Below are 24463 nucleotides of genomic sequence, written 5' to 3' on the forward strand. Positions count from 1 at the left end.
CCTTCTCAGCAATGCAACGATCTAAGACATCTCCAAAGGCCTCATGATGGAAAATGCTGTCCACATCCAAAGCAAGAATGATGGAGTTTGCATGCAGGTTGAAGTAGACGATTTGCTATTTTTTTTTCTTCTGTTGTGTTTTGTTTCCTCTTTGTGGTGGTTCTTCTTATTGATTCTAATTCTTCCTTAAAACATCACTAATGTGCAAATATCTTTAATAGGAATGTATATGTAGAGCCTACATCAGATTGCGGGCTGTCTTGGGAAGGGAGGTGGGGAGGGAGGTAGAGAAAAATTCAAAACTCAGAAGCTTCTGGAAGTGATTGTTGATAAATCAAAATTAATTAATTAATTTAAAAAATAGAGGAAAAAAATAAATAAACTCAGGGAAAAAAATAATCCCTGGACTTCAATGACTCTGGAAGACTGAGGCTGACTACTGTGTGCAACTCTGCTTGCCTCTGTTTCTCATGTGTAAAACGAGCTGAAGAAGGAAATGGCCAAGAACTTCAACCAAGAAAACCCTCCGTGGGGTCTTGGAGAGCCAGATAGGGCTAAAACAAGCAAACGACAAGAAAGCTTCACTTCAGCCCAATTCCCGGGCAAGGAGACGCCACTTCTGCTCTTCGAAGCAAGGGAGGACCAACAACACTGAGTGGAGAAGGGAGCCCATCTTCCCCTCTCCCACCACCAGCCCTAGGGAGAATGGGCTCACACTGGAAACCACCACTACAGAGCATTTACTTGACCAAATGGGCCATCAATTCTGCCCTTCTCTGTAGATCTGACAGGCAAACTATTCCATGTGCCCCTAATTGGCTCATGATATCACCCTTCCTTTCTAAGTCAGGTGCCCATTTTGACCTTATTTCGGTATATGGGATGAGTTGTTGGCCTATGCCTAGTTTTTGCCAAACTCCTTTTCAGTTTTCCCAGCAATTCTTGTTAAGTAATGAATTCTTGTCCCAAAAACCTGGAACTTTGCATTTATCAAACATTAGATTACTATGGTCATTTAGTACTATGCATTATGTACCTAATCTATTCCACTGATCAACCACTCCATTCCTTAGCCAGTAGCAGATTGATCTGATGATTATCACTTTGTAATACAGTTTGAGATCTGGTATTGCTAGACTACACTTCTCATTTTTTTTTTCATAGATTCATTTGATATTCTTGACCTTCTGTTCTTCCAGATGAAATTTGTTATTATTTTTCCTAGCTCTGTAAAATAATACTTTGGTAGTTTGATTGGTGTGACACTGATAAGTAAATGAATTTAGGTAGAATTGTCGTTTGTATTATATTGGCTCAACCTGAACATGAGCAAACATGTATCTCCAACTTTTTAGATCTGACTTTATTTGTGTGAAAAAGTGTTTTGTAGTTGTGTTCATATACTTCCTGGGTTTGTCTTGACAGGTAAACTCCCAAGTATTCTATATTATCTGAAGTTATTTTAAATGGGGTTTTTCTTTTTATCTCTTCTTACTGGACCTTGTTGACATGGTCAGATCTATACATAGCCATTGAACTAATATAGAAAACTAGAAACTGGTTTTATGTGAAGAAAAACCAATAGCGAAGTAGATAAACCAATGGTTAATTTGATTTTTAAAAAAGAAAGAAAACCAAATTAGCAGCATCAAAAATGAAAAGGGGAATTCACCACTAATGAATATAAAATTAAAGCATATTGAAAGCTATTTTACCCAATTATGTGCCAATAAATCTAAGTGAAATGGATGGTCAGAGCTATATATAGAAATGTTAATGATTTATATGGGTTTATTTATTTATTTTTATTATATTATTATACATAATATATTATAAATGTTTATTTATTTATTATTCTGTGACTTTGCTAGAGTTGTTAATTATTTTAACTAGTTTTTAGCTGATTCTCTAAGCATACCGTCATATCATCTGCAAAGAGTAATAGCTTTGTTTCCTCATTGCCTATTCTAATACCTTCACTTTCTTTTTTTGTCCTGTTGCTACAGCTAACAATTCTAGCACAATACTGAATACTAGTGGTAATAATGGGCACCTTTGATTCACCCCAACCTTACTGGGAAGGCTTCTAGCTTATCCCCATTATAGATAATGCTGGCTGATGGTTTTAGATAGATACGACTCATCATTTTAAGAAAAGCTCTATTTATTCCTATGCTTTCTTAGACTTTTTAACAGGAATGAGTGTTGCATTTTATCAAAAGATTTTTCTGCATCTATTGAGATAATCATATGATTTGGGCTTGTGTTGTTATTGATATGGTCAATGATGCTGAGAGTTTTCCTAATATTGAACCAGACTGCATTCCTGGTATTAATCCCACCTGGTCATAGTGTGTGATTTTTGTAACATATTGCTGTAATCTCCTTGCCAGGATTTTTTATTCCTTTTTGGTGAGGCAGTCGGGGTTAAGTGACTTGCCCAGGGTCACCCAGCTAGTAAGTGTCAAGTGTCTGACGCTAGATTTGAACTCAGGTCCTCCTGACTCCAAGGTCAGAGTTCTATCCACTTTGCCACCTAGCTGCCCCTCCTTACTAGGATCTTATTTAAAATTTTTGCATCAATATTCGTTAGGGAAATTGGTCTATAAATTTTCTTTCTCTGTTTTGGCTCCTTCTGGTTTAGCTATCATTACCACATTTGTGTCATAAAAGGAATTTGGTAGGATTCCTTTTTTACCTATTTTTCCAAAGAGTTTGTATGATATTGAAGTAATTGCTCTTTGAATGTTTGGTAGAATACATTTGTGAGCCCATCTGGTCTTGGGGATTTTTTCTCAGGGACCTTATTGATGGCTTATTCAATTTCTTTTTCTAAGATAAGGTTATCTAAGTATTCTATTTCCACTTCTGCTAACCTGGACAATTTATATTTTTGTAAATATTCATATATTTTGCTTAGATTGTGAGTTTTACTAAAATATAATTGGGCAAAATAACTCTTAATAATTTAATTTCGTCTTCATTGGTGGTATATTCACCCTTTTCATTGTTGATACTAGTAATTTGGGTTTTTTCTTTCTTTTTTTTTTAATCCAGTTAACCAGTGGTTTATCTATTTTGTTGAGTTTTTTTTTCCATAAAACCGGCTCTTAGTTTTATTTATTAGTTCAATGGTTTTCTTACTTTCAACTTTATTAATCTCTCCTTTGATTTTCCAGATTTCTAATTTGGTATTTAATTAGGGATTTTAAATTTGCTCTCCAAATAGTTCTCAAAATGGTAATTGATCCTACCGGCAAATTGTGTTTTTCTTTGAGCCTTTCCTTGTAAGGTGATTGAGAGTTATACTCTCATTTCTTAGTTTGTGTCTTAGGCATCCCTAACATCATAATAGCTTTTTATCTTTTTTCTTTATTCATTCTTCAGGAAAGGAAGAACCATGTTGAAGGCCAGATTCTCAAAGGGTCTGAGCACCAGATTTTTTCCCTTGGGATTGGAGGCAGCATAGCCTCCATGAGGCCCTGCTCCTATCCCAGGGGCTAAGTCTCAGGGTCACCCTGCTGACATCCTTATCTCTACCCTGAGGTCTGAGCCTGAGGTCCCACCTCCTCCAGGGACCTGGATCTGGTGTGACACCAAATGAGTAGATTCTTCTACAAACATACACACACGCACACACACACCCCATTCGTAGGAATACATTGAAATCAACAGAGAAATCTGTGTGAACAGGGAAAAGAGGGGGTTTAAGACTGAGAACAGGATAGGTGAGAGAATTGTCTTAAGGAAAACAAACTCCAATGGAAGAGGAGGAAAAGTTAGAGCTACTCAAAGTGGAACGGGCTGGCTACTGAAAAGGTAGTGGGCTGCTCATCTCTGGAAGTCTTCAAACAAATCTTGAATGGTGATTGTGTTGCGGAGGGGATTCTCTGAGTATGGGTTTCACTAGATGCCCACTGAGGGGCCCCATGGAACACTGAAATTCTGGTTCTGAGAGGAGAATGATGGTGCTGAGAAGACCAGAAAAGTCACCTAGTCTAACCCTGTCACTGCACAGATGGAGAAACTGAGGCCCAGAGAATGGGAAAGTGACTTACCTAAGGTCACTCACCTAGGAAGTAGCAAAGCTGGCACCACACCCCAGGTCCCTGCTGATGCTGCTCACTTTCAAGACTGACACTTGGGCTGAGACCAGGGAGGCCTAGAGACGTGGCAGGTTTGGGATGTGCTGGTTGAGGCTAGGGCAGAAGGCAAGGCCTCTGTCAATAGCCAGGCTGCCTGGGCTGTGTTGTCTATTGGTGGCCCCAGAGCTCAGCCTATGATTCAGCACCAGGAGGACAGCTGGCAGAGGTCCCTGAAGGCCCAAGGCCCAGGTAGCCAACACAGAAACTTCTGAGCACCCCTAGGCCAAGGCACCCCCAAAAGCAGGGGTGTGGGTGTCCCCTCAGTGCCTGGCCCCACCCCAGTAAGCTCCCTAAGGCAAACCTATGCCAAGGGTAGAGGCAAGGGGAGGGGTGAGGGAAGAGGTAGAGGCTGGAGGAAGGAGAACGGTTGGGAGCGCCCAGGATGTGAAGACCATCTGGTCCAAAGCCCTCATCTTGCAGAGGCTGAAGTGAGGCCTAGGGAGGCAAAGGGATTGCCCAAAGTTTCATGCACAGAATGACCCTAATAATACTGGGGTTCAGGCCTAGAGTGTTGAGTCTCCCAACAAGCCTGGGACAGAGATCCCCAGTGACAGTTCCCTCATTGCCTTCCCTTCCCCTCTGCCCGCCGTGAGGAGAGTGAGGCTTTGAGAGGTGAGGGCCTTGCCCATGGTGAGCCAGGGAGAGATGTCAGGGAGCCTGGGCCAGAGGGCTGCTCATCATGTCTGGAGAGGAGCCAGTGCTGAGCCCAGTCTCCCAAGGTGACGTTCCTCTTTGAACTGGACCTGTGATCTCCTAGGTGTGGGGAACTCCCAGTGTAGACCCCTCCCCACCAAGGCAGATTGGCAACACACCAGAAACTGACCATCTTGCTAAGGGGCTGGATGGTGGAAGGAGATGGGGACAAACCTATGGTCACATGGTTGTGGTCATGTCCTCACTGAGACCTCAGGGAGTGGCTGTTCCTTAGGGGCTCCAGGTCAAACCTATTCATTCCTGTGCTGTAACCTACTGGGTGGGTGGGGGGGGGGGTCTTCCTGGATGGAGCATCCTCATGAAGAGCTTGGGGTAACCTTGCTGAGTTCTACCCTTGGCCTGTGCCTAGTGAGGGGGTCCAGGTGGGGACCACTATCCCTGGGCATTCCTAGCACCTCCCTGCTCCTACTGTCTCCTCTCTGTCCAGGGCCTCTGCCCTAGCTCAGGACAGACATCTTTCCAGATGGCCACTGGGATAGAGTGGGATAGAGTGGGCCTGCACGGGGCTCAAGCGCTCCCTCTGGGCACACTTGGCATAGATCTGAACTTCAGTTGACTTAACAGCACCTAGAGCCAAGGTGGAGAGGGTGGGGCTGTGGGGGAGGGTCCCCTGCGGTGAAAGTTGGACCCCAGGAGAGGTCCAGGGCCTCTTAACACCATGTGGCATGGGGACAGGCTGAGGACCACGGAGACTGGGGATTGTGGAAGACAGTACTGCTGCTGAATGAGACAAAGATCCTGTGGGTCCACCCACTTTCTGGCTCTCGCCAAGGGGGCCAGGACAAGTTCACGCTGCATGGGAGCCCCTGGCAGCCCCCACTGCATGGCCTCATTTGCAGCCCTCTGCACACCCTCCCTCTGGGGGCACCAGCAAAGAAGTAGCCACCATTTGGGCCATCCCCCTACTGCACGGGCCCACCTAGGTGGACCAAGTGGCTACTTGCTGCTTTGCTGTGCTGGGTCCCAAAGGATGGGGACTCCCACTGATTCCTGACTGCCACTTCCTCACCCCCTCAGCCCCACCCTCAACTGGAGGATGCTTCAAAAAAAAAAAGCACCACAGAAGCAAGAGAATGTTTTTATTGTCAAATCTGCAGAGAAAAGTTATGAGAGCTAAGGAGCAAAATAGCAGATGCTTTACTGGGGGGCCTCCAAGGAATGCTTTGGGGAGTGGCAGGGGCGGCCACTTGCTAGAAAGAGCTGAATTAGGGAGCCTGGAGCGATTAAGATTGGGGACAACTGTGCTGGAGGATACCAGGGGAGGGGACCAGGTGAGGCTGGCTCTAGCACAAGGGCCCAGATGTCATGGGGAGGGGGCCCCTGCAGCTGCTGCTGCCACTGCCTCTTCCTGGAACCACCCCGCAGGTCCTCCAGGCCTTGATCTGCAGCATCCCTCTGGTCCAGGCTCCACCCCTCTAAGCAAACTTTCCCACACACCACCACCACTGCCTCCTCCACCAACCTCAGTGGGAGCCCCCTTAATATACCCCTTGAACTTCTTCTGGCCTTTGCCACCGTGGTGCTGCTGCTGGGGCAGCGCCTGCTCCTGCCGGGTTGGCAGTGGCGGCACTGGAGGGGGCTGCTGCGGCTGCTGTGGCTGGGGTGGCTGGGGCTGCGGCGGCTGTGGGATCTTCTTCGCCTCCTCAGCAGCCTGTGGCGGGGGTCCACCCTCCTTGTTATACAGATCCATCTTCTCTAGCAGAGTATCCACCTTCTGTTCAATCTTCGCCAGATCACTCCAGTTGCCTTGGAGATCCTCACCTTTCATCTTGTACCACTTGGGAACAGAGCCTTGCTGCCCACCTTTGGCACCAGAGTCCCCTTTGCCCTTGCCCTTCGAGTTGTCTGATAAGCAAAGAGTGACAAGGACAGTCCTCTGGTTAGTAGCTGGCATTTCCCCAGGGCCTTTATGGGCCACAGTGCCCCTCCCTTCTATTCAAGTGCTTACCTGGCCCTCCCCTCCCCACATACACACTGCAAGAGATGGGCAGGTCCTCCTGATCCCCACCCTTGGCAGATCAGGACCTACATTCACCTCTCCTGAACCACACCATTGGCACCTGAAGGATCCCCTAGAGACCACTCACTCAGAAAGTCAAACCTTTTCACTTTTCCAGATGGGGAAACTGAGGCCCAGGCTCCCTGGCTTGCCCTACATAGCTAAGGGTAAGGAAGCAGCAGAGCTTTGGCCTGGAATCCAGGTCTTCACACTGGCCCCTATCTCACCCTTTCAATCTCTCTCTCTCTCTCTCTCTCTCTCTCTCTCTCTCTCTGTATCTCTGTGTCTGTCTCTGCCTTGTCCTTGTCTCTGTATCTTTGTTTCTGTTTCTGTTTCTGTCTCTGTCTCTCTGCCTCTCTCTCTCTCTCTTTCTCTCTGTCTTTCTCTCTCTCTCTTTCCCTCACTCCCCACTCTGTCTCTCTGTATTTCTTTCTTCTTCTCCTTCTTCTTCTCTTGTTCTTCTTGTTCTTCCTCTTCCTCTTTTTCTTCTTCTTCTTCTTCTTCTTCTTCTTCTTCTTCTTCTTCTTCTTCTTCCTCTCTCTCTCTCCTCTCTCTCTCTCTCTCTCTCTCTTTCTCTGTCTCTCTCCTCTCTCTCTCTCTCTCTCTCTCTCTCTCTCTTTCTCTCTCTCTCTCCCTCTCTCTCTCTCTCTCCCTCTCTCTCTCTCTCTCTGTCTCTCTCTCTCCTCTCTCTCTTCCTCTCTCTCTCTCTCTCTCTCTCTCTCTCTCTCTCTCTCTCTCTCCCTCTCTCCCTCTCTCCCTCTCTCCCTCTCTCTCTCTCTCCTTGCTCATTGCTGCTTTTTCCATTTCCCTAGATTCACTCAAACCTGTGGAGCAGACAAGGTGGGCTGAGTTCTCTTCCCTCTTTCGGTACCCATAGTCCCATTCTGGGGCAGCCCTCCTTCCCACCCTTTGAGCTCCTCTCCAGGCCTCTCAGCTGCTGGATCCACCCTGAGTCTTGCTCCCTCAGACCTCCCTGCACAGGCCTCCTGAGTCACCTGCCTAAAACCTGGCTCTGGGCCCAAGCCAATCCTTCCCACCAGGGACCAGCAGTGCTTCCCCATTGCCCACCATGACCCCTCATCCATATTTCCCTGGTTGTCTTCCACTCCCTCTGGGCTTTGCCCCCAGCCCATCTCCTTCAGGAAGCCTTTCCTGGGTTCCCTGGTTTGCACTCAGGCAAAGTGAAGAGCTAAGGCTCCAGGGAGTCCTAGGGCTAGGAGCCCAGGTCTCCAGCCACCTTTGGGCCTCCTCTCTGAGAAACATTTTCCTTCTGTGAAAAATAGAGAAAGTTTAGAGACAGAGACACAATCCTACTCTGTGGCTCCCAAAGTGAGGCAGGAGGTGGAGAAGCTGCTTTCCCATGCTCCTGATCACGCACTTTGCCACACAGCTGTCTGCCTGCCTCCACTTGAGCCCCGTTACCTTTGGGATCCATTTCTGGAGGTGGGGAAGTCTCAGCTTTCCGGTCAGGATTAGGAGACAGCTCCTCCGAGGATGTCTCTGGCATCTTGCCTTCACAGCTCTCCTTGGGGAGAGACAAGGGTGGCTGGGAAGACCAGCGCCACTCCTCATTGGCCTCAGGGAGATCTCCACTCATGCCTTCAAAGGCTATGGCCCATTAGCTGGAGGACCAGGCTGGCAAGGAGTGGCAGCTACTGTGGACTGACCAGCTGCCTCGATGTGCCAGGCTTTGTAAGGCAGAGGAAAGTAGAAGTAACGACACTTAGGGATATTTATAAGTCTAGCCCAGGTCCTGCCCTAAACCTCCCACTCTCTCTTCCCAACCTCCCTCCCTCCCACCCTACCCTTCCTTCCTGCCTCCCACCCACTCCCCTGCTCCCTAGGAACATTCCGTGCCATCTTTCAACAAGTCAGCCCTTCCAGCGGTTCGAGGGGGCAATCTCACCACGGCCCCCCTAAATCTTCTCTGGCACCTGCTCGCCAGCCCTACCTCCTCCAACAGACCTTCTAGAACCCCTGCCCACCAAGCACCCTGCCTTCCCAGAGCCCCCCCCCCCAGTGCCCTTGCCCAGCCCTCTTCCCCTCCCCCATCAGCACCTGAGAAACACTGAGTCCAGTGGGGGACAGGGAAGAGGGCTATGGTGGCAGAGAACATGAAAACACCTGATTCAGTGTTAAAACCAGCAAAGAACACAGGGACCACACAGTTCCCTGGTAGCTGTGTGAGCAGGCTGCAGGGGAAGCAAAGAGGTCAGGAGCAACAGATGAACTGGGGGGGGGGAGGGCAGGAAGCCCCCCAGCCCAGCTTGATGGAAAGGACCCCCCTCCAGCTCATGCCACGGCCGCCCCAAGGCCCAGCTGGAAAGCCCCTCCAATAGCCCACCTGAACAGGGGCTTTCAGAGCCATGGCAGCCTAAGTGCCAGACAGAATCTGCCTTGCCTCTCCCCAGAGGGTCTGGGCTGGGTATCAGCTAGAATGGGGCTGCTCCGGTAATTCCCACTAAGGTGTGAAAGACTCCCAAGGCCTCTCCTTCCTGGAGTAACCCACAGTCCCAGAATTCCAGCATCCAAAGGGGCTTCAGCAGACACCTGGTCCAAAGCGTACAAGCAAGGGTGCTTCCCCTCCCCCAATCCCAGTGCAAAGCCCTTGGCCAGGGGCCATCAGGTGTCTATGGGCAGACCTCCAAGCTGGGGGAGCCCTTTGCCTGCTGGGGGAGCCACTCCACTCTGGGGGCATCTGAGTCTCTGTAGGGAGGGCTTCCCTCCATCAAACCTACAATGGTGCTGGGCCCCTTCCACTCACTGCTCCAGCTTCAGTCCTCCAGCCAAGCACAAAATGGCTGAGCCCTCTTGCCCCTGACAGCCCTTCACATAAAGCAGTCAGGGCCATTTCCCAAGCCCCTCCTCCCCTCCCCAAGCCTTCTCTTCTCCTGAAGAAACAGGCCCAGAGCCTTCAAAGCTTACCCCAATGTCCCCGTCTTGAGACCCTTCCCCAGCCAGAGGGGATGCCCTCCTCTGGACACTCTCCAGCTCCCCTTTGTCCTGCCCAGACTGGGGCCCAAGAAGGGAATGCCCTGCTCCACACGTGTCCTGGCCTGGGCCCTTGAGGCCCATGTGGCTCTCTCACCTCCCTCCTTCTGGGCCCTATGGTTCCCCTGAGGCCCACTAACATGGCCACACTCTTGTGGCTCAGGGAACTTGCAGCCTACTCAGATCACTGACTCTTTTTCAGATGGACTGCTGTCTAACCAGGCTTCTCCCATCCTGCACTGCTGAGGCTGTTTTCTCAAACCTAAGTCTAAAAAGAGGAAGCACACTTTAGGCTTTGATCCACTCGATTTCATCAGTTTTGATTCAGCCCAGTACTCTAGCCTGTCGAGATCTTGGGGGATCTTGGCTCTGTCATGGCAGAGTGATGGCTACCTCTCCCTACTTTGTTTGGGTCATCTGCTAATTGGGGAAGCGCTGACATCCGGGCTTTTTTGGTCCAAGTCACTGCTGGACAAGCAAAGCACCTCAGGGCCAAGCATAGATGCTTGGGGCATCTCACTGGAGACCTTCAGCCAAGTGTCCTCAGACCCTTAGAGACAACTCTCTGGGCCAGCCCTCTGACTGGTTCTGGGCCCTGTCACCCCTTCTGGACTCTTTCTCATCTGGGTTCAGAAGCCACCTCAGATACTTACTAGGGGCATGACTTTGGGCAAGGGGGCCTTCCTCTCTCTCTGGGCCTCAGTTTCCTCACCTACAAAGTGATAGGGCTGGGCCTGAGGACCTCTGATGTCCCTTCCAACTGGAAATCTAAGTAAGATCCTATGAGCTAGGCCACAGTTCCTCCCCCTTGCCACCTGAATGGTGGGAGAGACTTGATTCAGTTCTTTCCTAACAAATCTCAACTCTCTAGGCTGCCTGTCTCAGACCACCATGATCTAGGCCCACTGACCTCTTGCTCATTGAACTTCCCCCCCATCCCCATTCTGGCCCCTTGGGTCTAGTCAGGCCATCTCCTCCTGCCTCCGTGAGAGGCCATGCTTAACCCTGATTTGGGGCTGGGGGCAGGCTGCCCCTGAGCCTTGGTTGTTCGTGTTTTTCTTCTTCCCTGAACTGCATTTCTTGGCGCTCCCCCCCCCCCCCCGGCCCTACCCTAGCCAGCCTTGAAGGTTGGGATACTTTGTATGGCAAACCCAAGAATGTAGAGCAGAGAGCCAGGAACAGCCTGGCCACTCTGGAGGGTTCCCAGGGTCAGTGGCCTTCCTCCTCCTCTACCCAGGGCTGGGCTCTGTGTTTCTTTCTGGGGCAAACAGCCCTGATAAGGTACAGTGACAAATCTCCAGCCCAGGGGCAGCTGAGGAGGCGCAGGGTGGCAACAATGTCCCATACCCTGTGTTCCCTGTGTACCCTGTGAAATCTGCAGGGAGTGAAGTCTCGTGGTTGGCAGGAGGCATGGGGCTCGGCAGCCCTGCTCTTTGTATCAAGAAGAAAGTAGGCCAAGGCTTCTGGGAGCCCCATGGGCCCTGACTCCCAGCCTGGAGGCCTGAGCATCTTCAGGCCTGGCCATCTCTGGCCATTGTTCTAGTGGGCCCATCTCCTCCCATGCAGCCAATCTCCTGGCCAGGACTCAGGGTTGGCCTTCCTTCCCTCCTCGAGAGCTTTCTGTTCTGCCTGCTATCACCTCTCTGCTCACTCCCCACTGACCAGGCCCACCCCAGCAAAAACCAGGCCACCCAGAGGAGCTGCCCCTGGGCAGTATACAAGTCCTTTGTTCTCCAGGGAGAAGAGTAACAGAACATGGAGGTCCAGGCCCCAGGGAGGCAGGCAGGGGCTCAGGGGAGGCAGACAATGGGCTTTCTTGCCCTTTCCCTCTGGCCTTGTGGTCCCCGGGAGCTCCAGCCCAGGCCCTTAGAGACCATCTCAAGAGGTGTCAAACTCAAGTAGAACTGGGGAGCCTCAGCCCTCTCAAAGGATTCCTGTGGGAGAATATTGCCTTAGAAAACCCCACGTCAACCTTCCCTGTGCTTTAGTGAATTGTCTTTGGTCCTGTTACCTGTTCCCCAAATACATTGTCACCTGGTTCTGAGCCCTCGGGGGAGTCTTGCAGGCCTGGGCCAGGTGGTTGACACCCCGGATCTAGACCAGTCTCTTTCCCTTCACAGAGGGGGAAACAGAGGCATGCAGAGGCAGGGAGGCTGGTCCCTAGCTCAGGGCGTCAGAGCGTGTTCAACCTGGAAGTGACCCGGGCCGACCTGGAGTGGCACGGCACCTGCTCGGCCCCACAGAGACAACGAGACATGCCAAAAGTCAATCCACACACAATTCGGCCACAGAACAGTAGTGATGGAAGGGACCCTGGGCGTCCTTGACTTCGGCCCTCTGATTTTCCAGAAGAAGAAAGGGAAGCCCAGAGAGGCCAGGTGGCTATGCCCCAAGTCCCCCAGCTCCTCAGGGTCAAGGCCAGGATCAGAGGCCTGGGCCCCTTCCCCCTGCTCCATGCCGCCTCACCCACCGGCCCCACAGACTGGGGCTTAGTCCATTTGGTGGGTCCTTTGGCCAGCATGGAGCTCATGTGGATGGAGCAATGGGCCACAGCCCAGTGAGGCTCCCGGGGGTCTGGAAGCAGACAGTGTGCTTGCAGTGCATCCTGTTACTCTGAGCTCTCCCCTCACCCCTTCCACTGGCCCCTAGACCTAAGCATTGGATGGAGTCCTCCAGGACTCCCTCCCTCCTCCTGCTCCCAATGCCCCCACGTGTCTGGACCTGAGGGCCTTGGGAGGCAGCTGCCTAGACTGAAGGAGGTCAGACCCAGAATGCTGGGCCAGGCTATTGTGGCTCCATGCTGGGCAGGACCCCGAGGCCCCAGGTGTGGCTGCCCGGGCCACTCCAGCCCTGTCGTCTGACTTGGCCAAGGCCTCAGGAGCCATCTCTCACCTGGCCACAGATCCTGGCCAATGCTGAGCTCGAAGCTTGGGCCTATGCCTAGGGAAGGTGTCTTGTTGGAGGACTCTCTCCCTGGCCATTCCCCCATCCCTCTCTCCCCTTGCTGTCTCCTGTCTGTCCAGTGCTTCCCGACCCTTGGGCAGGACCAACATGGCTACAGGGTGGTGCCTGGAATAATGTGCCCTGGGCAGAGCAGGTCTGTGCTGGCTTCCAACCCTCATTGTAGACACACTCAGCACTCACCTGAGCCAGCTGGTGGGAGAAGCCTCCTGGGCATGAGCTTTCTTGTGGGTGTTGCCCCAAGAGGCCCTGAGGATGGGCAGGGCTGAATATCTGGGGGTGAAGGGCAATATTTGGGAATACCAAATGTTTGGCCTCATCATGTAGTGCCTGCTTTATTACAGTAGCCTGCTGCTGGGTCTGTCTGTTCTAGTCTCTTCCTATTCCAATCCAGCCTCCATTTACCCACTAAAGTGATTTTCCTAAAACACAAGTCTGACTACGGCTGTCTGTGGCTTCCAGAAACTAATAGGAAATTCTCTGGTACATTCAAAGTCCTTCACAGCCTGCCCCAGCCTATCTTCCCAGTCTTCCTAAACTTTCTTTCCTGGCATGTTCTCTTCCATCCAGTGACTCTGGTCTCCCCACTGTTCCATGAACAAGACCCTCCATTTCTGGGATCTAGCATTCTCCCAGGCAAGTGTGCAATGTGCTCACCCCTGTGCTCCAACTCCTCACCTCCTGGGCTTTCTTTAAGTCCCAGCTCCAATCCCTCCTTGTTCAGGAAGCCTTCCCTAACCCCTCTGCCTTCCAAGGCCCCCCCTCTGTTCCAGATTTCCTATCTAGCATGTGTAGAGCCTGCCTCATATATCTTGGTTTATCTTAGGCCTGTATGTCCTCGGTGGCGGGAACTGTCTTTTGCCTCTTTTTGTATCCTCAGTCCTTACTTAACACTGCCTGGTACATAGTAGGTGCTCAATAAATGTTTACTGATTGATTTATGGGAGCCCTATATAAGAGGTGGCCAGCCTCCATGCCAGCCCTGAGCTGCATGGTCTTAGCTGGAACATGGGGCTCTTTACCATTTTCTTATGCTGAGTCCTGAAGGACAGAGACTCCCACGATCTACCCACCCTTTGGCAGCCCCTTCTAAAAAAAAAATAAACTGCACAAGGAACAATGAAAAAATTTTTTTTCAAAGCCAGAGCAAACTTTCTAAGATAATGCGGAAAAATTCAGTGGTCTTAATGTAATTCTTTTTTAATGAGAAACAGACCACTTGCCAGAGCCTGGAGAGAACAAGATTGAGGACAATAGTGAGTCTGGTGAGGGTGGCTCTAGGATGTGAGGCCAGCTGGCAGCACAGCATTTTGGCCTTCATGGTGTCTCCTCAGCAATAGCTGCTTGCACCTCCAGCATCCTGGAGCCACCTCAGCAGGTCCTCCAGGCCTCAGTCTTCAGTGTCCTCCTCTTCCAGGTGGGTGCCTCCTAAGCAGCCTTGGAGGTGCTGCCCCCCTCAGTGGCTGTTGCTGCCCCCTTCGTGTTGGCCTTGGCATTCTTGGCAGTTTGGTGGCTCTTCTGCTTCTTGGGCTTCTCCTTCCAGTCTTCTTTCTCCTCAGTCTTCACTCTTTTCTTCTGCTTTGCCTGGTGATGGCCTTTCCCTTTGGAGGATCTGGCTGCAGGGCTGCCACGCACACTCTTGGAAGTGGTGCTCTTTTTGCCTGTCCAGCAAATAATGATAGGGGTATTCCAGGTGTTAGGAATTGATAGGAAGCTGGCTGTGGGTTTGTTAAGGTTCCCAAAGGCCCTTCCATCTGGCACCTCCCTTGATCTGGCTAGTAGGTGTGCAGGCCATCCGATCTCCTTTTTGCTGAGCAGGGCCTAGCTACATTGACCCAAAGGATGCAACTTGTAAGAGATTTTTGAAAGCACTGAATCTAACCTCTTTCATCTTTCCATAGGAGTAAATTGAGGCCTAGAGACTTTTTTACCCCAAGGTCTCACAATACTGAAATACCAAAGCAAACCTGCCTGAGGTAGAGATTTTAGGAGGTGTCAAAAGGCTTTACAGTAAACTGTGTTGCTACCTCTGCCTCCTCTGAAAGCAATGAGTGAAGGCTCAGTTAGGGGTAAAAATGAGTTTTGGGGGGCAGCTAGGTAGCACAATGGATAGAGCACTGGCCCTGGAGTGAGGAGGACCTGAGTTCAAATCTGGCCTGAGATACTTGACACTTACTAGCTGTGTGCCTCTGGGCAAGTTTCTAAGAGTGTTTTGCAGAAGCCTTGTTGATATGCATTGGTAAATTTATTGAGCAATCAGTCAATGAGCGAGCATTTATATTTGTTACGTGCTTCATCCTGGGCTAAGTGCTGGGGATATGGAGTGAAAGCCCAAACAATCCCTGTCCTCCAGCTGCTTGTATTCTGAAGAAGGAGACAACTTGATGAAATGTTTGTGTACGATTTTCCCAGAGCAGATGGATTGTAATGTGAGAGAGGTGGGCCGTAGCCTGCCTAGCTAAGGGGTTTGGGAGATGCTTCCATGCACAAGGATTGAAGGATTCCAAGGAAATTGAGGCCCGGGTGACGTGGCCAAGCATCTCAACTAGTGGGCCATTCGGTTCAAAAGTTGTTGTGTGTGAGCAACAGCCCCTTGGTTAGCGTGGCTCATCACGCAGTGAGTGGAGAAGAGTGATGAGTGAGTAATGAGGATGGGGAGGTGGGAAGGAATGGGTTTCTAAAGGGCTCTAATAGCTCAGAGATGAGTCTGGGGGGTTTGTTGGAGATAAGAGGCAGGCATTAGGAGTGCATTACTGAGTAAAGGTGCCATCTGGTTGGACCTGCGGTTTAAGAAAATCTCTTTGGTGACTGATTGGACTGATTGGGGGAAACCTGAAGCAGCTACTGCAGTAATAGAGGGTTGAGGTGATAAGGGTCTGCACCAGGCAGGGTCATCAGAGAGAAGGGGGTGTATTCAGAGGTGTTCAATTTGAAACAAAATGATGTTGCAATTTTGGGGGGTAAGGGAGAACGGGGCTGATACGAGGAAGACAGGTAAGTGGTGCTGCAGTGGATGGAATACTGCACCTGAAATGTGGAAGGCCTGCATTCAAGTTGCCTTAGATAGATAGTTCCTGGTTGTGTGACCTTGGCGAAGTCACTTAACTTCTGCCTGTTTCGTTATCTGTAAAATGGAGATAATAATGATATTTCTATCCTGGGGCTGCTGTGAGCATCGGATGAGATAATACTTGTTCTAAGGCTTAGCAGTGTGCCTTGTAAGTGCTGTATAAATTTATTAGCTATTCTGTTAATGTAGGAGACTGGGAAGTTGATGGGGTTTTCTCCTGGGACTACCTATTGTCATGACATCACGGGCTGGGACAAAACTGAACAAACTACAGTGATGTCTATAGACAATGCCAAAGGAGAAGTGATGAAGTATGGTGTCCGCCTCCAGAGAAACACCTAGCATTGATTGAATCCACACTGAAACAGGCCATTTTTCACTTTTTTTCTTTCAGTTTTTTTGTTTTGAGTCTTCTTGCACAAAATGAGTAATGTGGAAGTGTTTGACATAATTGCACACATATAATCTATATCTGATAGCTTGCTGTCTTAGGGAGGGAGAGGGGGAGGGAAGGATACAATGTGGAATTCAAAACTTTAAATTAAAATGTTTAAAAATTTAAAAAAAAACCATGGAGAGGAAATTTTTAAAAATGGTGTTCTGCTGTATTTGAAAGTTTGCAAAACCCTCAGAAGAGGAATTCTTTCCTTTTTTTTAGTGTGTGTGTGTGTGTGTGTGTGTGTCTGTGTGTGTGTGTGGATTGTGGATTGCTTGGGCAGTGTAGGGGAGCCCAGAGACTCCTCAGAATTATAATTTTAAAAGTATAAACTAAAATAGAAATGCTTACAAAGGAAACTAATTATGCTGAAATACAGATTAACTGCAAAGCACTTTTGAAAGGCTCATGGTTTCCATAATAGGGGTGTCTGATTATCTTATTTCCTCCCTGTCCTCCCACCTTAACTGGTTTTCCCCCTTCCCTCCCTTTAGCTGTCCCTCAACTCCCATGCTGTTTCCCTTTTATGTTGACTGACAGTCGTTTAGGTGAAGTGGCAGCTATTGTATGTCTGAGGTTCAACCTTAGGGAAGTTGCTTCATCAGGCTGGGCCTTGGTTTCCTTATGTCTAACACAAAGGCTTTTGTGTTTCATGCTTTCCTGAGTTTCATCCCAATACCCAAATTGCAATTCCATGCATGTTTTTTTGTGCATTTTAGTCATAAAAATGGGCATTTGGAAGGAACAGAGTTTCTCAGCCATGATCCTGTATGGGTTGTTTCTCATTAGCATGGAGGTTACCCATAGAGTCACATGGGCTGTGAAAGAAGCTTCCAGAACACTTTATAGGAAAGAAAATTTTTAGAAAAATCAGCTCCAAAGGTAGATCTAGTCATTTACATGGTTTTAAACAAATAATGCTAGAAGGAATTAAGGAGGTTTTGTTAAATATATAGAATGAGGTGAAATAACATGATCTCTCTCACTGACACCCCCTGCCCCACCCCACCTTCAGCTTTTCCCTCAAGTGTCACCTTGTTCACCTTGAATTTCTGGATCCTCAGCTGGCAGTTCAGACTCAGAAGCAACGGGCCCCACTGGGATGGAAGCACTGGCAGAGGCCTCTACACTTGTATCACTAACACTAGGAGGTGGTGGACTTGAACTATAGACGCAGGGCCAACCCCAGCCATCCTCTTCACAGCTCCCCACACTTGTAACATGGAGCAACTCACCCATTGGGTCACCTCCACGAGCCCCCTGAAGAGCCTGCACTAGACCTGTGTTAGCCTCAACAAGACCATCTAACAAGAAAAGCACTCGCCTCCTACTGGATCTTCCCAAGTGTAGCCTAACCCCACCCTTTCCTACTTCTTCCTTCTAGAACTTTACATGCCTTTCTACCAATAAGGGAGCAGCATGGGGGATGGGGAGGTAGGTGTCATAGTTACGTCACCAAAACGTAAATTGTTGACAACATCTCTCCCAGCCCTTGCTTGAAGGCCTCCATTAAAAGGGGTCCCCTTTCCAACCTCCCCAAACAACCCAGGCCACTTGAGAACAATATTCATTATTGAAAACTTTCTCCTACATTCAGCCTAAATCAGCCTCTTCTTCACTGCCAATGCCAGCCCCTCTCTCTGGAGGTCAAGCACTAAAAGGCTGACCCTTCTTCTCTATGACAGCCCTTCTACGATTTGAACACAGAGGTAACATGTCCCCTACCTCCTTCCCTGCCCCAAATCTTTTCTTCCCAAATCCAAACATTCTCAGCCCCCTCAACAGCATTCTCACATGACGTGACTCTCCAGCCTGGTTACCCTCCACTGCACATACTCCAGTGTGTCAGAGTCCTTCCTAAATTTAGACCCCTGCAGGTGAGCCCAACATCCCAGAAGGGGCCTGAGTACAGCAGGGGAAGGGAAGGCTCACGCCCCTCGTCCTGGGCCCTCCGACTCACTTCATGGTTGCCCAACATGGGATTCACTTGGTGACAGCCACATCACATAATGGGGACTCCTCTTGGGCTGGGAGCCGGGTCACCCTCCAGAACTGGGCACATGAACTGCTCGTGTTTCCCCCATCCCAGATGTCTGAAGGGATGGTTTTGAGCCTCCCCTGATCAGCCTCTGATTTCTCCTCAGTGGACTCCATCTTATTCAATTCAGCCTGTTGACATGTTTTCAGATCCTGACTCTGTCCCCCCAGCGTGTGAGTGACCTCTCCCTCCCGGCTCTGGGTCATCTGCTCATTGGACGAGCTGGGCCACCTCTGCTTCCCTATGATGGACGCTCCCACTAACTGACAAGTGTGTGGAAAAACAGCCCAGGGCCAAGCCCACATCCCTGGGGTATGCCACTGGGGACTGGCTTCACCCAAGTTGTCACTGAACTCGTCTGGCCTTTCAAAAAGCTCTGAACCCACATCAACGTACACTCCTCTTTGGGCCACCCGTTCCACTTTTGGAACAGCTCTCATTGTTAGAAATTGTTTCCTTACATCAAGCCCAAATCTGCTTCCCCCTCCCCCAGGTTCTCCCTGTCCCTCTTCCCATGTTCCCAACTCTGCCCTTGGGGCCAGCCAGAAGAAAACACCCCCCTCCTCCACAGGACAACCTTCCCCCTACCCGCAAGCATATCTCCCACAGACTGCTACCCTCCCTCAGCTGCCTCTCTCAGCCCTCCCTCATCAGCTCCCCATCCTTCTGCCTCCAACCTCCCCCTGTCCCTCCCCCCTCCCCCAATGGCCCTCAGCTCCAGCCCCAGACAGATCACACACACTGCCAGAGCAACGAAACTTTGCCAGGACTGAAGCAGCCTGGATGCTCCCCACAAATGGCCCCAGTGACATTCATTTCATGGCACCGGGCTACTTGCTTGATTCAAGGTCGTTGGAACTGGGGCCTTTTCTCTGCCATGGAAAGAAAGTTTCCATCACACACACACACACACACACACACACACACACACTCATACACTCACACACTTAAGCACACATATACACACACATACACATACACACACGCAGTTACACTGGTCGGTAGGCCAGCCTGTCACACACAAGGATACACTACTCACGCAGCCCATCACACACACACACACATACACACTCACATACATCCTCACACACACATACACACCCTCACACACATACACTCCTCATTTGTGTTTCCATTTTGCTTGCCCAAGAACACACAGAGCTATTAACAGTAGAAAAAGGGTGGGCAGATGCACCCACGCCTGCTTTCAGGCAAAAGGGGCCTAGAGGCCCCCTTCTGACCTTGACTTGCCCCATGTCCCTAACCAAGGGTGCCCAGGGGCCCAAGGAGCTCCCCAGAGCTGGGGCTACTGCTCAGGTCCATTGGGCTAAGGGCTGCTCCTCCTCCCCCACTCCTCTTGCTGCACTCATGGTCCCAGGTCCTCCCTGCTATGCCCCCCCAGAAGGCTGAATCAACAACCAGGTGCTTGGTGGGAAGAGCTCCCAGGGCTAAGGACCCAGACAAGACTTGGAGGTGGTGAGGCTGCAGTAGGCCTTGCAAAGGCTTCCATTACAGCACACAGCTGGCCTGAGGCCTCCAGGAAAGGCAGGAAAAGAGGCAGTGGGGGAAGAGGATGTGGGGCCAGATCCTTGAGATGAAAGGTGGGCCTGGGAAGAGGGGCAGGCTGCCTGATAGCACCCCCGGCTCGAGGGCACTGCTTCCACCAAGACATGGCCCCTGAGTGCTGGCTCCCTGAGGCAAAGACCCCATGTCCCTGGCCTGGTTAGGGCTTTACCCAAGAGGGCCTGGGCAGGGGACTGGGTGGGAGGAGCGTGAGCCTTTCCAAGCCACTGAGGCCAGTGTGCAGCCATCCCCTACTACATACATCATCTCACCTGGCCCCGGGGGGACTTTGCTGCTTGGCCATACCAGGTCCTCAAAGATGGACACTCCCACTTACTCCAGGGTGTCCCTTCCCCTCCTCCCCAACAGCCCCCCTTTAAAAAACAAAACAAAACAAAACTGCAAAAGGAACAATTTACTTTTTAATTATCAAATGAATACAAGCGTCAAAGTTAAAAAAGCAAAACTACTGCGGTTTTACTCTATCTCCTGGGAGACTTGCAAGAAGTGGGAAAGTGTGAAAGGCAGAGGAGGGGCAGCTGAGGGACCTGTTAGACATAGGACAGTGGGGAGCACATGCTGGCCTTGGTAGAGAAGGCCCAGGGGTCACAGGGAGTGGGGCTGGCCCTGGCAGAACAGCCCTGGTTGGTCTTGGCTGCCTGGATCTTCAGGGTCCTCTTCCTCCTCCAGGCTGGCGCCAACTAAACCTGGTTTCCACCGACTGCCCCGTTATTTTCAGCGTGTGTCTCCTCATTTGTCTTGGGTTTCTTCGGGATCCTGCTGCCCAGCTCCTGTTCCATCTCCTTTGCCCTCATCATCTCACGCAACTTTGCAGGTTCTTTCATGATGTTTTCTAGGTGATCCAGCAGGGCATCGACTTTCTGCTTAATGTGTACAAACTCCTGCTTCACAGCCTGGGGATCATCACTTTTGCTCTGGGACGACTTGGGCAATTGACTTGGCTGCCCACTCTTGAAATTGAAGTCACTTCTGTCTCTTTCAGACATGTTGCCTGAGAATAGATAATAACCACAAGTGTCATTATTACAAACATAACCCCCAAGTAACAATACTCAAGCAACAGATGGTAATAGACCTGGTCCATCACCATGGCCCAAGGCCCAAGCTATTACCCACAATGATATAGCTACAGCATGGATCGGTACATATTTAAGGTCTTTTGTAATCTATCACCATGCTGAATACCGTACTCAGCATTTCTAAACTACATGGAATGAAATGCTTGCAAACTACAGAGACGTCAGAGAAGAAATTAAAATTAAAACCATGTAGGGCCTGGACAAGGTGCATGTGTGGTATCCCTGTTCTGTTTGCTCCTGGCATAAGGACCAGGGGGCTTTCAGGAAGCAGAGGATGAGCAAAGGAACAGAGCTTGTATCCTAGTACTTTGTCCAATGACAAAAATGACAGTCCTTTTGTATACCTACAAAAGACATCACAGACCATTGAACTTACAGCTAGTGCCTAAGGTCCACTGTCTCTGTCTCTGTCTGTCTGCCTCTCTCTCTCTCTCTCTCTCTCTCTCTCTCTCTCTCTCTCTCTCTCTCTCTCCTCCCTCTCTCTCTCTCTCTCTCTCTCTCTCCTCTCTCTCTCTCTCTCCCTCTCTCTCTCTCTCTCTCTCTCTCTCTCTCTCTCTCTCTCTCTCTCTCTCTCTCTCTCTCTCTCTCTGTCTCTCTGTCTCTTCTGTCTCTCTGTCTCTGTCTCTGTCTCTGTCTCTCTCTCTCTCCTTCCCTCTCTCCCTCTCTCCCTCCTCTCTCTCTCTCTCTCTCTGTCTCCTCTCACTGTCTCTCTGTCCTCTGTCTCTGTCTCTGTCTCTCTCTCTGTCTCTCTCTCTCTCTCTCTCTCTCTCTCTCTCTCTCTCCCTGTCTCCCTCTCTCTCTCTCTCCTTGCTCATTGCTGCTTTTTCCATTTCCCTAGATTCACTCAAACCTGTGGAGCAGACAAGGTGGGCTGAGTTCTCTTCCCTCTTTCGGTACCCATAGTCCCATTCTGGGGCAGCCCTCCTTCCCACCCTTTGAGCTCCTCTCCAGGCCTCTCAGCTGCTGGATCCACCCTGAGTCTTGCTCCCTCAGACCTCCCTGCACAGGCCTCCTGAGTCACCTGCCTAAAACCTGGCTCTGGGCCCAAGCCAATCCTTCCCCACCAGGGACCAGCAGTGCTTCCCCATTGCCCACCCTGACAATGGTCTCTGTTCCTTTGGCTGTCTATCAAGGCTCTCCTAAAGCTGGCAGCAATCTGAGGACTCTGAGAGAGCCCCAAGTCTGGAGGTAGACGAAGGACCTGCCCTTTTCATTTCCTTTTCGAAGAGGTTAGGGAGCCAAGGGAGGGAAAGAGCTGCTCTCCTAAGTCAAGCTAGTGGGGGGAAATTACAGAAAAGGAATGGGTGTGGGAGGGGGTGGAGTGGGGTGGGGTGGTCAAGTCTGTACTGGAAGAGGGTTAGAACTGCTGTTCAGGGTCTGTGGCAGCTGGATAGAGTGCTGGGCCTGGAGTCAGGAGGACTTGAGTTCAAATCTGTCCTCAGACTCGTCCTAGCTGTGTGACCCTGGACAAGTCACATAGCCTCTGTCTGCCTCAGCTTCCTCATCTGTAAAATGGGGATGATAACAGCACCTACCAAATGAGATAATAATTGTAAAGAACCTGGCACATAGTAAGCACTATGTAAATTTTAGCTATTATTATGGAATAGAGGACAGTGGTTAAAGAGAATGGAGAGAAAGTGAAGAGATTACATTCAAAAGGTGTGTGGGGAGTGGTGGAAGGCCAGAATTGCAGCTCTGAAATTCTCTGATCCCAAGTGTCTTCTGACATCTGTCCATCATTTTCATCCCATGAAATGAAGGGCATTGAACCTGATGTCCTGTGAAACTGACTCCTCTGACTTTTGGTGATGCAAATGATATTCTCTGGGCCTCAGTTTACTGGGCTGTAATATAAGGGAGTTGGACTGGATGGTGTCTCAGGGAGGGTTCTAGCTCAGATGTTCTGAGTTTCTAAATGACTCCCTCTCTCTGGGCCTCAGTTTCCCTTTGGCTCTATGGATTGAGTTCCTAACTGTGACATTCAGTGACACTGAATCACCTTCACCCCTTTCTAGGTCTCAGATTCCTCCTTATCTGTAAAATGAGACAATTGTACTGGGATTCCTGGTCTGCATTTCTGGGTGGGAGCCTCAAAGTCTCCTTTTGCTCTGGACCTCAGTTTGCCCCTCTTTAGAGGAGGAGGAGGAGAATTGGACTTGATAAGTTTTTAACAGGTCTTGATTTGAACTCAACACCTCATGATCCCAAGTGCTGCCCATGCTCTGGGCCTCACTTTCCTGCTCCAGTACAATGATTTGGGGAGTTGGCACAGAGATAGGCCCTAATAAAAGGGCCTCCATTCCTGCTGTGATATTTTGTTAATCAACCCCCCCACACACACACCTATTCCATATTCTATCAAGTGGGAAGGTTAAAGTGAATGATCCCCAAGAGTGCTCCCTCTCTGTTTCACCAAGGGCCGATTCCTTTCTGAGCTTCAACTTTCCCTCTTGTAAAATTAAGAGGCTGGATTTGATGGATTCTTAGGGCTAATTGTTGCTAACACTGACCTTCTGTGATCAGAAGTCCCTTTCCCTCTTTGGGTCTCAGTTTCCCTCTGTAAAATGAGGGACTTTCTATAAAGTCTGATTGGAGCTCTGCTTCCTAAGGTTGAGCTTTCCTAAGAATGTTTTTCTCACTAAGGTTCAATTTCATGCCTTGAAAAGTGAGAGGGTTGAATTGGGTGGTCTCTAAAGGCCCTGATTCCAACTCTGCAGGTTAGTGACCAGAAGGGAGTTGCCCACCTATGAACTTCAATTTCTTACCTCCACGAAATGAGCTGAGTGTTGGACTGAAGTCTCTCAACTCCTGAATTTACACCCCAGGATGCTCAGGGTCTCTCCTGCCCTGTAGGATTCCATCTCCTCCTCTGCAAAAGTCCTCAAGACCCCCCCCCACCACCACTGTCCCACTACGTGGGACTCAGTCTCCCTTTATAAAATGGTGATCTGGGATCCTTAGGGTCTCTACTGACCTGTGGGGCCCTGTCTGTACCCCTTTTCCCAACCCACATCCATTTACCTTGATCCATTTTCTGGCCTGGTGAAGGTCGGGGCTAGGAGAGTTATCAGGCAGGCTTCTGACTTCTCAGAACAGGTAAGGGTTCTGTCTAGCTGGAGATCTGCAGAGCAACTGCCTCCTACTGGATTCTATAAGGCTCAGCTGCCCCACCCCTCCCTCCTGCCCTCCTTCCAGCCTGCCCTTCTCCCTCCCTTCCCTCCTCCCTGATCCAGAACCTAGCATCTCTCTCTCTCTCTGTTTCTGTCTCTCTGTCTCTGTCTCTGTGTCTCTCCCTCCTTTTTAAAAATTTTCTGTTTTATTGTGACCTTGACAAACGTGCACATTTCCACATACAGATGAGAGTGAGAGGCTTATATACAAATCTTACAGATATTCTTTTATAAGTAGATACGAAATTAACCCGACTATCTTGTTTAACTCAG

The 24463-nt window shown here is 50.0% G+C and overlaps 1 protein-coding gene and 2 long non-coding RNA genes across 3 annotated transcripts; all 3 read right to left on the reverse strand.

Annotated features, from left to right (window-relative positions):
• Positions 1 to 6162: 6162 nt before the first annotated feature.
• On the reverse strand, positions 6163 to 8575 carry LOC110203351 (uncharacterized). The gene is made up of 2 exons (XM_020979828.2): positions 8281 to 8575; positions 6163 to 6704 (listed from the first exon to the last, which is right to left on the reverse strand). Exons 1-2 carry the CDS (start codon positions 8453 to 8455, stop codon positions 6163 to 6165), a joined length of 717 nt encoding a protein of 238 aa, XP_020835487.1. The 5' UTR covers positions 8456 to 8575.
• A 5350-nt stretch (positions 8576 to 13925) lies between these two features.
• Positions 13926 to 17642, reverse strand: LOC144455022 (uncharacterized). The gene is made up of 2 exons (XR_013483654.1): positions 17360 to 17642; positions 13926 to 14471 (listed from the first exon to the last, which is right to left on the reverse strand). It is a non-coding gene; the product is annotated as an uncharacterized LOC144455022 (long non-coding RNA).
• Positions 17643 to 20317: 2675 nt separating this feature from the next.
• On the reverse strand, positions 20318 to 24250 carry LOC110203355 (uncharacterized). The gene is made up of 2 exons (XR_013483648.1): positions 24042 to 24250; positions 20318 to 20929 (listed from the first exon to the last, which is right to left on the reverse strand). It is a non-coding gene; the product is annotated as an uncharacterized LOC110203355 (long non-coding RNA).
• Positions 24251 to 24463: the final 213 nt, after the last annotated feature.

Source organism: Phascolarctos cinereus, unplaced genomic scaffold (assembly GCF_003287225.1).
Source record: "Phascolarctos cinereus isolate Bilbo 61053 unplaced genomic scaffold, phaCin_HiC Scaffold_8;HRSCAF=390, whole genome shotgun sequence".
Classification (NCBI taxonomy): Eukaryota; Metazoa; Chordata; class Mammalia; order Diprotodontia; family Phascolarctidae; genus Phascolarctos; species Phascolarctos cinereus.

Bases quoted from the DNA above. Each gene is read 5' to 3' on its own strand.
- LOC110203351 (XM_020979828.2), bottom strand. From the start codon at position 8,455: ATGAGTGGAGATCTCCCTGAGGCCAATGAGGAGTGGCGCTGGTCTTCC. The intron at 6,705-8,280 runs GTAACGGGGCTC...TTTGCTTATCAG, and splicing joins TCCAGAAATGGATCCCAAAG to ACAACTCGAAGGGCAAGGGC.